At 50.1% G+C, this 12,896-nt stretch overlaps 1 protein-coding gene across 2 annotated transcripts in view; it reads left to right on the plus strand.

Annotated features, from left to right (window-relative positions):
• Positions 1-12,678, plus strand: part of LOC116948854 (RUN domain-containing protein 3B-like) — an 88,772-nt gene extending 76,094 nt beyond the window's left edge. Inside the window, exons 9-10 of one of the 2 annotated variants that reach the window (XM_032966023.2) lie at positions 562-704; positions 12,081-12,678. In XM_032966023.2, the coding sequence (XP_032821914.1) occupies positions 562-704; positions 12,081-12,238 (301 nt within the window). In that variant the 3' untranslated portion in view covers positions 12,239-12,678. The remainder of the gene's footprint in view (positions 1-561; positions 705-12,080) is intronic. The other variant, XM_032966032.2, reaches the window with a different exon arrangement.
• Positions 12,679-12,896: the final 218 nt, after the last annotated feature.

Genomic DNA, 12,896 nt, shown 5'->3' on the forward strand with positions numbered 1-12,896 from the left:
CAGTTATACGAGCACGAGTTGACATCCTGACCACGGTAGATTCCACTTATTCATCTGTTTGGCATCAATGAAATGAGCAGCACTTGTTGAGGTTGCACCATTTGCTGCAGTCAGCCGTGGTTGTCCTATGATGTTTCGATAACAAAAAATCCTTGCCATAGGATCGTGGCATTTCCACCACTGGCTCAGGACTGCCAACCGGAGTGAGCTCCACGGAACGTTTCATTTTGAGAACACTTCAAACTTTTGTGACTGTAATATATAAGACAATAACTGAACTGTCAAATAATTTAAGCACTAGTCTGCTGACTCTTAAACCATTTTACCAATTTTAAAAGCTAATCATACGGCTTAATTTATATATATAAACCGATGCATTTTATTTCCTTTGAAAATAAGCAAGAGGCAAAAAAATGGGGGGGGGGGGGTGGGGGGGGTAGTGTTTGCAAGTGCGCATGACGTAAGGAGTCTCAGAGCTGCTGTGGCCCTGGGCAAGTCTGTTTAAGTTGGCTTCGTTGCCTTGAGTGAGCCGCCGGCCGCACGTTTTGCGTTTGACCGCAGCTCGGGTTTCCAGAGCGGACACGTCAAGTCCGCGCAGGATCTCGCCGAGCAGCGGCGGGGCGTGCTGCGCGATGCGACGTTGAGTGTGGACCTGGGCCGGGAGGCGGAGGATGTGCTCCTCGCAGCCAGCAAGGGTGAGCAATGTGCGTACGTACCGTATGCGCGTATGAACTTATTTCGTGACGTACGTAGCCAACCGTGACAATCGGAGGCACTGGGGTGGGGGACACATGGCATATGCGTGTGTCAGCAAGAAGGCCCGAGCGACGCCCACCAGAGACATCGTCGTCATCATCGCGGTTGTCATTGTTATCACATTGCTTCAACCACTTTGAAAGTTATTAATATTTTTTGGCATCATTGTCATCAGTAATATCGTTACTACTATCAGCATTGATATCGTCATTTCAGTGGTATTTTGTCATTATCAGCATTGTAGCAGCTGTCATCACCACCATCAACACCAACGTCATTATTATTATTGAAATCATTAACAGGATACTAAATCCAACATACAACGGGATCACTACTATTGTCATCATAAATATCATCATTGCCATAATCATCACCATTGTTATTCGATCATCCATTTGTCGATAATCGTTTACAGAATCAATTGTTGAATCCAGAATTCATAGAAGCACACTACGAATTTATGTCTTTGATCACGTGACTAGCCATTATAAAATATATATTTATTTAAAACCTGCAGCCCTTTGTCAGTTCAAACCTCACGATGCTGTGTCATCCATGGGGCCTGTTTGACCATACTTCGTCACGTTGGTAAAGGTTGGTAAACCAATAATTTATTTTCGAAATAGTTTTTTGCATGCAATTATTGATAACATTAAAGACACGAAATTAAGGATTCTAATTATCATCAGCTATTTTTTGTAAAATACTTGATGAAGGGCTGCTCCTAAATATGTAGTGTTAAAGATCACTTGAGCTTTTCAATAATTAAAAAAAACTAATTTATAAGGATGCCAACATTACAGAAACAGACTTGACATGTATTTCTACTTAACATTCTTCAATAAGGGGTGATAACCCTAAGGACTATTTGCAATTTCACTTGACACTGCAAATTTCACATTTATTCAAATGCCCCTTGGTTATAAAGAATTATTAAACGTTACAATGGGTTGAAAATGATAATACACTGACATTGTGTGGTGATGCTCCACTTCTTTGAGACAAACTTGCCCTGAATGCTTTGTTCGTTTTAAAATGCATCCATAATGGATGGCTCTTTCATTCGTACGCAACATGGTACAGTGTAGTAAGGGAACTGTATTCCAATAAGTTACATCAGCGGTCTTCAATAATTTCCAGGTTCAGAATTGGATTTTGGTTATAAGGCTCTTAACCACGATGGGGTTTCAACAGCAGGGGACGCTCATTACCACAATTTATTTCAGACGTAGAGCGTAAGGCATGCGTGTAATGTCTGTGGCCATTGGGTTTGCCGATAAAAGTCCACATTCCTATGGCAGAGACTAATGCAGAAGAGATTAGCTAGACATGGTGCTGACCAGATCTTCTCTTCTGAGCCTCACAAATATTGTTTGTGATTTTTATTTTTGAGGGCAAATTGGCACAAAACAGAGGAAAGTGGAAACAAATGACGAAATGTCCAATGCACACCTACGGGCTGGTCTGCCCATGGATCGTGATGATGACGATTTTGAGGAGGCTGGATGACTCAGGGCTTGGGAGTCAGAACTCTGAGCTCACACCACTGATATCCTGGGTCTCTATCCAGGTTTTAGCCACCAGTAATGAAACCAAGTTCTCCACCTGGGTCTCAGCAGTAATTAAACCAGTTGTGTCTTATGGATGACGCTTGTATAGCAATCATATATGTAAATTGTCTAACTTCAAAATGCGGTTGTTGGCTTTAAGAGATTGTGAATGTGTTCCTCTTGGCCCTCCTGAGAATGAATATAGTGGCACGACTTCCGCCAAGAGAGAGCAATCTGTGTTTGGGTGCTCCAAAGTCACACATTGGAGAGATTCTTTCATCCTCTATCTATAGAGTAGAGAGTAGGCGGCCCGCATCTTCACAGCGGAGCATAGTTCGCATGGGAGCAAGGCCCCTGGTGGTTGAGAGGAAGGGTTACTGATACCATAATTAGAATAAAATTGGCAATGAGACAAAAACATTTGTTTTTATCCATTTGTAATGGACATCAAAAATAAGTAGACGTATTACACGTGACATTGGTAACATTCCAGAATGAAGAAGAATATCAAATTAGCCCACTCATTCGTTGCGTTGTGGTCCGGGTGTTGTTTTCATACCTCAAATGCCGTGTTTGAAAGTCTCCAGATTCCCTGTTCCTGTTCAAGGAAATGGAGTCATGATGCGTGACTCAAATATCCTTTCAGATCCAATACTTCATAGGAGGATGCTTTTATCTCAGTGGTACACACAGTGGCTTGCGTTTATCTTCGGTATCTCTTTATGGGTGCTACATCCGTGCAGGATGCTGATTTTGACATTGCAAAGCCTTTTGTAATATCAAATGCATCACGTAAAACATTATATCTACGAATGTTACGTAATTTTCCTCCCCCAACTGTATTCCAATTGTGTTCTCGGCATCATATCATGAGATAAAGAATTGTCCATTCAGAACTCTTGCAGAGCGGTGCATAGCAGTGCATAGCATCACCCGAGCGTTAGAGAACACCCCGCGGACGATGAAACCACAGAACTGCTTCTGAGACCACTTCAAGCGAAACGTCTTCATCCACACGCTTGAGGCACAGTGTCACACACGCCCTGCTGCAGATTGTATTCACTGATGGTAAATCACTCGGTGAAACACTTTGATATGTATCTAATTAAATGTTTGAAATAGTGTGTAGATGCCCATCTTATCAGCCAGTTCTTAATGAATAAAAATCAGACTGCACAAAATTTATGCTTAAATCACTCTTTCCTTCAACATTCCCAGCAGGCATGCGAGATTGTGAGAAAGGAATGAGCATATCTAACAAACTATACAAGTGTAGTGAGTCCGACTGAGTCGCAGACGTTATCTTGGGAGCAACACTATTTATTCACATTAACACGCAACACAACACGATCTACACTCGGGTCTCGAATGCCCATCTAGCCACGCTACGGCAGAACTAGACACGGTTCGCTATCCCGGTCCGGACCACAAACGGAGTCCCGGACCGCGTGGCTAGAGGCTTCTTCTCCCCGACGTGGATCTTCGTAACACCAGCACACGAAGAACCCTGAGCTCCTCACGGGGCCCTCGTTATATGCTCCTGGGCTGGGGCTGGCTCCGCCCGTCGCCTCGCCCACCTTCCAGGTCTCTCGAGCTCCTTCTTGAAGGTTCCCGAGAGCTCATTTGGACCACGTGACTGCCCCACGGCCCCCGTCCATGACGCTGGTCCTCCAGACGGGTTGGGCTCGACCACCTTGGGAGGGCCGGGGGGGGCAAGAAATCGACCCAATGAAGCCGGCTCCTCACGAAGAGCAGTAGGCCGGGTCGTCAGGTCCTCAGCATTCCGAGCACGTGAGGCCGACACGAGCGGCCGCATACGAGGCATCAGTTGCGCGGCACCTGGGGGCGGAACAGGAACATTCTCCTGAGGACCTACGTCAGCAGATGCACGCCCCAGCTCGTCGGGCACACCCAACACTTGGCCCCTTCGATATGGAGATGAAACAAATTCACACGGCGTGATGAACGGTTTCAGGCGAGACGGGTGTAAAAACCAGTTCCGCTTACCAAACCGAACCTGGACACACTGCGACCGCACGACCCAAATCACATCAACCGGCCCTCTCCAAGGTTGCAGCAATTTAGGTGATGTGCCCACTGGCACCTGCGGACAATGCAACCAGGCCATGTCCCCCGGCGACCAATCGCCGCCCGCTGCCCAGCTGCCTGGCCCGAGAGTTAACACTGGCGGCTTCCCACGCCTCAGAAAGTTTCCCCATCGTGAACCGAATCGTGTCAGAAATTTTGGACACATTCGGGGCGGGCGCGGCCTGCAACTGGACATCGATGGGAGGATCATACTCTCTCCCATACATCAAAAAGAAGGGCGAGTAGCCGGTGGACATGTGAGGGGTCATCCTCTAAGCGGCAAGAACCGCAGGGATATGCAAATCCCAATCGACCTGTGACTCGCTGACCAAGTGACTCAACATGGAGGTCAGAGTCCGGTGTAGGCGTTCGACCATGCCATCGTTTGCGGGTGGTACGGTGACGTGCATACCTTTTTTGTTCCCAGCAGGTTGCAAACCTCATGCAGTAGCTTGGAGGAAAATGTTTTGCCCTGATCCGTCAAGAGGCGCTCAGGAGCCCCCTTATCCAGAACATAGCCATTAAGGAACGCCTCAGTGATAGCCACAGCCGATTGATTTGGGAGCAGCTAAGCCATAGGCCGGCGTGAGAAATACTCAACGTCCACGAGTAAGTGTTTGTTTGCCACGCACCGAAATGGGAAATGGCCCGAGAATATCGAGGACAACAGTTTCATTTACCCGTGACACCTGGATGGATTGCAGCGGAGGACAATAAGATCTCGCTGGCGGCTTCCGCCGGACACATTGCTCACAGCCTTTCAGCAGATCCTCAACATCAGAGGCCATGGCCGGGGAGGTCAAGCCGCACGGTCGACAACGACCCGAACCAGAAAAACACGCGCACTCTCCGGGCGCTGGAAATTGCGATAGGGCATCGGCGTTCATGTGGCGAGAACCCTTACGATACGTGACATTGAATGAAAAATTCTGCAGGATTTCAAGCCAGCGTGACAATTGACTAGAGGGCTGGTCCACACGCAACGTGTATGGAGAGCCGCGTGATCGGAGCGCACTTCGAAGTGTCGCTCGTACAAATATAGCCGATATTGCTGCACAAAAACCACAATGGCCAACTGTTCCCGGCGTGTAACGCAGTACCGCTGCTCCACCGGGGACAACACCCTGCTGCCATATGTAACCACGTGCTCTACGCCATTTACGACTTGGGATAACACAGCACCAATGCCGGTATTACTGGCGTCCGTGTCCAAAATGAATGGCCACGAAAAGTCAGGATAACGCAGGGGAGGGGCGTTAACAAACCCATCGCGAATAGAGCGGAACACAGCCTCCTCCACCTCCCCCCAATGAAATTTTTGGCCCTTAGCCGTCAGGGCGTGGAGAGGTTCAGCAATGGACGCGAACCCCGCAACAAATCGGCGATAATAAGAGGTGAAGCCAATAAAACTGTGCACCTCGCTGGCCGAGGTGGGGGTCGGCCACGTCCGAACGCAATCAGTTTTCTCGGGGTCCGTCGCAATACCCAATTCGCTGACTATGTGGCCCAAGTATTGAACAGATTTTTGGAGCAGATGACATTTTTGGGGCTTGAATTTCAAGTCGGCCGCACGCATTTTAACGAAAGCAGCCCCCAGGCAATCCAAATGCTCATCAAACGTGTGGCAAAAACAATGACGTCATCCAAGTACATTAGGCACGAATCCCACTGGAGGCCCGCCAAAACCAATTCCATCAGCCTCTGAAAAGTGCCCGGTGCAGAATGGAGCCCCATCGGAAGCCGGTTAAACTCGAACAGCCCTTGGGGTGTCTGAAAAGCCGTCTTGGGGCTTGAGGCCTCGTCAAGAGGCAACTGCCACAAACCTGACAAAAGGTCGAGGGTTGAAAAGAAGCGTGCGTCTACCAGAGCGTCCAATGAATCGTCCATGCGAGGCAAGGGGTAGGCATCCAAGACCAAAACTTTGTTAAACTTTCGGAAATCGACACAAAAATGCAGACTGCCATCGTGCTTCTTAACAAGGACGATTGGAGCACCCCATGGACTGGTGGCCGGCAAAATAATATCCGCGGCCAACATTTCATCCACCGCCGCACGGACATGTTCCTTTTCAGCCGGACTCAGGTGTCCAACCGATATCAAATTTAGACTTATTAAAAATGTCAGAAAACTCCCGTAGGAGCGCTCCCAGCTTCCCCATTTGCCCCGCGGACAAATCGCTGCATTCTGAGCACAGTTTATCTATCAATGCCTCATTAACAACCGGAGGTCTGTGAGATCAAACGCCGACCCGGACATTGCCCACAACATCCACTTTCGGACATGCCGGAGACGCGTGAGCGATCACGGAACCCTCCTGAGTAACCGTAGTGTCGGACCCGGCATTAAGGACTTGAATAAAATGGTGGCTGGTCCCGGGAGACTAGCGTCTCTGCCGCAATGCGCGACATCCCCCGACTGAGCTTATTCGAGGGACCCAGTACAATACCGTCCCCCACAGTGCACGCATCGAGCAGTTTATGCAATTGAAGAGGCACCAGCATTTGCGTGCCGGGCAAGATCCGCACCGCGCGGCACACAAGTGCCTGTACTGTAGCATTAGCAGAATACATGCGAGCCGGGGGACGGAAGAAAATCCATACGCCGACCCGACAGCAATTCCAAACGGCCCTGGTCGATACGAATTTTCAGGGGCATCTTGCCGAGAAAATCAGTCCCTAGCAAGCACAGGACAGCCAGGGCCGTGGAAACCAATACATGGACCGACAATTGGACATCGGCAATGTGTAATGCAATGGAGATTCGACCAATAATCCCCAACGATCCGCCATTAGCGGCGAAACACGGAGCATCCACCGGCTTCAAAACCCGACACCAGGGGGGGCAAAATGTTGTAAATTAGCTCGGAGATAATGGTTGAAGACGCGCCGGTATCCACAAGCATGTGCACCTCAACCCCCTCAACGAACCCAAGCACGGCCGACGATCCCGCAGTCGCCGCGACCACGCGAACCACCAACTCCGACCACTGATCTGGTCGGAGCTGCCATGCGTCGCGAACACGCCCCCGACTCCCCCCAAACCCGCGCGCGATCCCCCCGCAAATCGGACCTCCCCAATGAGTGAAGTGAACCCCCGGGGCCGAGTGCGAGGTGTGCCGCGACTCGCCTGAGGAGTATGGAGTTGTAGGAAGTCGGACGTCCCAGAGCCCGCCGTCGAGGAACCCGGCAGCCCAACTGGACATGCCCCGGCAGCCCGCAGTTGTAGCAGGTGACCCGTCCGTCGCTGGTTCGGGACGAAAAAGACCTCGCCCGCCGCCGGTCGTACCACCGCCGATCTCCATCACTCCCACGATCGGCTCTCCGCTCATGCAGCGAGCACGCGGACGCAGGCTCTCCGTCCGCGTGGGCCTTGGGCTCCACGGGAGACATGTAGCACGCCACCAACACCCTATCACACTGTAGGATCTGCTGCGCCTGTATACACCTGGCGATCTTGAGCGAAGAGACCTCCCCATCCTCGGGGGGAAAGCACAGTATGGAGATCCTTGGCGAGCTCCAACATTTTCTCGAGGACCAAGGCGTCAAGGCCATCGTGATCCATTCGCGGAAATGCGGCCTTCGCCAGCGCTAAAAGCGCACTCCTGTAGGTGAGGGTCGATTCACCATCCCCTGTCCGCCTCACGGCGAATATCTGATCGGTGTTTAGCGGAGGCTCAAAAGTGGCTGCCATCTGGTCAAACGCCTGTGTGAGGGTGGACCTCTCGGACAGCAGGATGGCGAGGAATGCCGCTAATGCATCATCGTCAAGGGCGGCGGGGAGCGCCTTCAGCGAGTCCGCCTCTGACCACCCCGCCACGTCAGTATTCATGAGAAATCGCCTCTTAAATTCCACCCAACAAAGTATTTAATGAAGGGCAGCCGACGGCGAAGCGACTGGACGTCGAATGACGAGGACGTCCCCGCTTCAAGCTTGGCGGACTCCGCGTTTCCCGCCAGAGGCAAAATGGCGCCCGCGAGCGTGGGCAGCGGCGATGGCATTTCTGCCCTTTGTGAAATGGCGGCAGAGTCGCCCCGTCCGGACGGCTCCACTGCCCCCTCGTTCGCCATCGAGGGTAGGGACCGCATTTCTAAGAGGATGGAGGATGTCACTTGGAGGAGGTCAGCGAGACAGCCATGCGCGTCCCTGACAAGCTCTTCCACTGAAGGCGAGGTGCCCCGCGCCCCGACTGCGACCTGCTCCTCGGGTAGCGTCTCTGCTCCATCCTCGGCGGCCGTGAGCGGAATCAGCTCATTGTCGTCTTTGTCGTCCGACGCCCGTACACGAACTCTGCAACATAACTCGTCTACTGCTAGCTACAGTCTAGCAAGTTGGCCACTTCTGACACCAGTTGTAGTGAGTCCAACTGGGTCGCAGACGTTATCTTGGGAGCAACACTATTTATTCCGCATTAACACGCAACACAACACGATCTACACTCGGGTCTCGAATGCCCATCTAGCCACGCTACGGCAGAATCTAGACACGGTTCGCTATCCCGGTCCGGACCACAAATGGGGTCCCGGACCGTGTGGCTAGAGGCTTCTTCTCCCCGACGTGGATCTTCGTAACACCAGCACACGAAGGACCTCGAGCTCCTCACTGAGCTCTCGTTATATACCCCTGGGCTGGGGCTGGCTCCGCCCTTCGCCCCGCCCACCTTCCAGGTCTCTCCAGCTCCTCGAAAATTCCTGAGAGCTCCTCTGGACCACGTGACCGCCCCATGGCCCTCGTCCACCGGTGGCCCCCCTCCAATATCGTCCGGTCACGTGACAGCAGGTCAAACAGCGTATCATGCCCCAAGGTAACCCTGGCTGGCTGACGCTCCCTCTCACTTCCTCACCAGGTGCCCACACCGCACACTGCTCGCGGTGCCTCCGCGCTAACCAGCGCTCACCCAAGCCCCACTAGGGCTGGTACTACATCCCATAACCTGGGCTGCCTGTAATGACAACACATTACCGGTCGTGGCTTCGCAAGTCCCGGCACCATACAGTGACAAGCACAGTCACTACACAAGTAAGGTACTTGTGGCATTAAAATACTTGCCCTTGCTGCAATTAGAATATGGATTTCCATTGCCGGTTTCGGAGCCAAGAATGGAGATAAGTCCTGTTGTACAGCGAGACACTTTGACACTTTTGGTTTAATTTATTTGGTTGAGGGGGAAGCAGTGTGTGCACGTCGGTAAGGCTATTAGCAATTCATATTCAGATACAACAGCAGAATCGCATACACCTGGCGTGATGATAAGCTTAATGCATTCAGTGATATTCCTGGAATTGAATGTTAGAAATACGAACAAAGCAAAAATGGTATTCAGGCAGTGGGAGCTATGTTTGTGTGTGTGCACAGTAGCTTGGTGTGTGATAACCTCACACGTGTGTGGGCACTGTCTATGTTAACCTGACCTGTGTGTGTGTTTGCCTGTCGACTGTGTGTTGACCTCACCTGTGTGTACTGTGTTGACCTCACCTGTGTGTGTACTGTGTTGACCTCTCCTGTGTATAGTGTTGACCTCACCTGTGTTGACCTCACCTCTGTGTAGTGTTGACCTCACCTGTGTGTACTGTGTTGACCTCACCTGTGTGTGTACTGTGTTGACCTCTCCTGTGTATAGTGTTGACCTCACCTGTGTTAACCTCACCTGTGTGTAGTGTTCACCTCACCTGTGTGTACTGTGTTGACCTCACCTGTGTGTGTACTGTGTTGACCTCTCCTGTGTATAGTGTTGACCTCACCTGTGTTGACCTCACCTGTGTGTAGTGTTCACCTCACCTGTGTGGACTGTGTGTTGACCTCACCTGTGTGTGTACTGTGTTGACCTCTCCTGTGTATAGTGTTGACCTCACCTGTGTTAACCTCACCTGTGTGTACTGTGTTGACCTCACCTGTGTGTACTGTGTTGACCTCACCTGTGTGTGTACTGTGTTGACCTCTCCTGTGTATAGTGTTGACCTCACCTGTGTTAACCTCACCTCTGTGTAGTGTTCACCTCACCTGTGTGTACTGTGTTGACCTCACCTGTGTATGTACTGTGTGTTAACCTCACCTGTGTGTACAGTGAGGGAAAAAAGTATTCGATCCCCTGCTGATTTTGTACGTTTGACCACTGACAAAGAAATGATCAGTCTATAATTGTAATGGTAGGTTTATTTGAACAGTGAGAGACAGAATAACAACAACAAAATCCAGAAAAACGCATGTCAAAAATGTTATAAATTGATTTGCATTTTAATGAGGGAAATAAGTATTTGACCCCTCTGCAAAACATGACTTAGTACTTGGTGGCAAAACCCTTGTTGGCAATCACAGAGGTCAGACGTTTCTTGTAGTTGGCCACCAGGTTTGCACACATCTCAGGAGGGATTTTGTCCCACTCCTCTTTGCAGATCTTCTCCAAGTCATTAAGGTTTCGAGGCTGACGTTTGGCAAATCGAACCTTCGGCTCCCTCCACAGATGTTCTATGGGATTAAGGTCTGGAAACTGGCTAGGCCACTCCAGGACCTTAATGTGTATTCTTCTTGAGCTACTCCTTTGTTGCCTTGGCCGTGTGTTTTGGGTCATTGTCATGCTGGAATACCCATCCACGACCCATTTTCAATGCCCTGGCTGAGGAAAGGAGGTTCTCACCGAAGATTTGACGGTACATGGCCCCGTCCATCGTCTCTTTGATGCGGTGAAGTTGTCCTGTCCTCTTAGCAGAAAAACACCCCCAAAGCATAATGTTTCCATCTCCATGTTTGACGGTGGGGATGGTGTTGCGAGTTGAGTTGATGCCAAAGAGCTCCATTTTGGTCTCATCTGACCACAACACTTTCACCCAGTTGTCCTCTGAATAATTCAGATGTTCATTGGCAAACTTCAGACGGGCATGTATATGTGCTTTCTTGAACAGGGGGACTTTGCGGACGCTGCAGGATTTAATTCCTTCACGGCGTAGTGTGTTACCAATTGTTTTCTTGGTGACTATGGTCCCAGCTGCCTTGAGATCATTGACAAGATCCTCCCGTGTAGTTCTGGGCTGATTCCTCAACGTGCTCATGATCATTGGAACTCCACGAGGTGAGATTTTGCATGGGGCCCCAGGCCAAGGAAGATTGACAGTTCTTTTGTGTTTCTTACATTTGCGAATAATCGCACCAACTGCTGTCACCTTCTCACCAAGCTGCTTGGAAATGGTCTTTGTAGTCCATTCCAGCCTTGTGTAGGTCTACAATCTTGTCCCTGACATCCTTGGAGAGCTCTTTGGTCTTAGCCATGGTGGAGAGTTTGAAATCTGATTGATTGATTGCTTGTGGACAGGTGTCTTTTATACAGGTAACAGGCTGAGATTAGGAGCACTCGCTTTAAGAGTGTGCTCCTAATCTCACCTCGTTACCTGTATAAAAGACACCTGGGAGCCAGAAATCGTTCTGATTGAGAGGGGCTCAAGTATATATTTCCCTCATTAAAATGCAAATCAATGTATAACATTTTTGACTTGCGTTTTTCTGGATTTTTTTTGTTGTTATTCTGTCTCTCACTGTTCAAATAAACCTACCATTAAAATTATGGACTGATCATTTCTTCGTCAGTGGGCAAACGTACAAAATCAGCAGGGGATCAAATACTTTTTTTCCCCTCACTGTATGCGCGCGTGCATATTGCATGTTGACCTTACCTGTGCGTACGCGTTGGGTGTGCAGGCGAGGCTGAAGGCGAGGTCACTCCACTGGCGTGCCTCCCGGCTAAGGTGGGCCACGAACACGACCCCAGCGAGCTTCTGAGCCCAACGGGAGAGCAGGAGAAGTGCTCGCTCGCCTGTTTCCAGAGACACCCCCAAACCGCCAAAAATCAACCCTAAACATTCAGCGTCTTGCGTCATCTCCATCATCATCATCATCACCCCCACCGTCTTGGTCGCAATCATCAACCCTTTGTTAAGCAGCAGCTGTCCTTCCACCGTATTGGTTTATTTCTAATCTCGGGAATCGTTCGTCAAAATCACTCGATATTGTCAAGGTCGTGTCGACCTCGCCTTGTGCAGCCACCGGCCCTGCAGCGTCGGTGAGCTGTGGGGGATGGGGGGGAGGGAGAGCGCCGTTTGGCTACAAAAGAAGTCGGTGCCATTACGTCTCCGTGCTCGACTGCTGATTTGAGTATTATGCCGCTGTCTTCATTGCGGCATTTGCCATTTGGCAGTAAGTGCTTTGTTCCAGGGGTGAGGCGTGGAAGAGGATGGTGTTGAATTGAAGACTCGCTTTGTCCAGAGGGTTCCAATAAAACATCAATTCGTGATCATTAGCCCACAGGCGTGCTGCCTAAGTCTGGATCTAACGTCCTGCCTTGTCACATCTATTTGTTTCACCGGACAATAGCCAGCAATGTGATGTATTAATGTCTTACCAAGTGGACACGCAAAAGCGGTTTTGTTTTTCTATTTTACGTGCTGCCTTCTGAACACATAAGCTGTAGATAAAATGTACAAGCTTGGATGAGCCACGTGTTTTAACAGCCTATAA

Source organism: Petromyzon marinus, chromosome 2 (assembly GCF_048934315.1).
Source record: "Petromyzon marinus isolate PM22_M1 ecotype Great Lakes invasive population chromosome 2, UKy_Petmar_22M1.pri1.0, whole genome shotgun sequence".
NCBI lineage: Eukaryota > Metazoa > Chordata > Hyperoartia > Petromyzontiformes > Petromyzontidae > Petromyzon > Petromyzon marinus.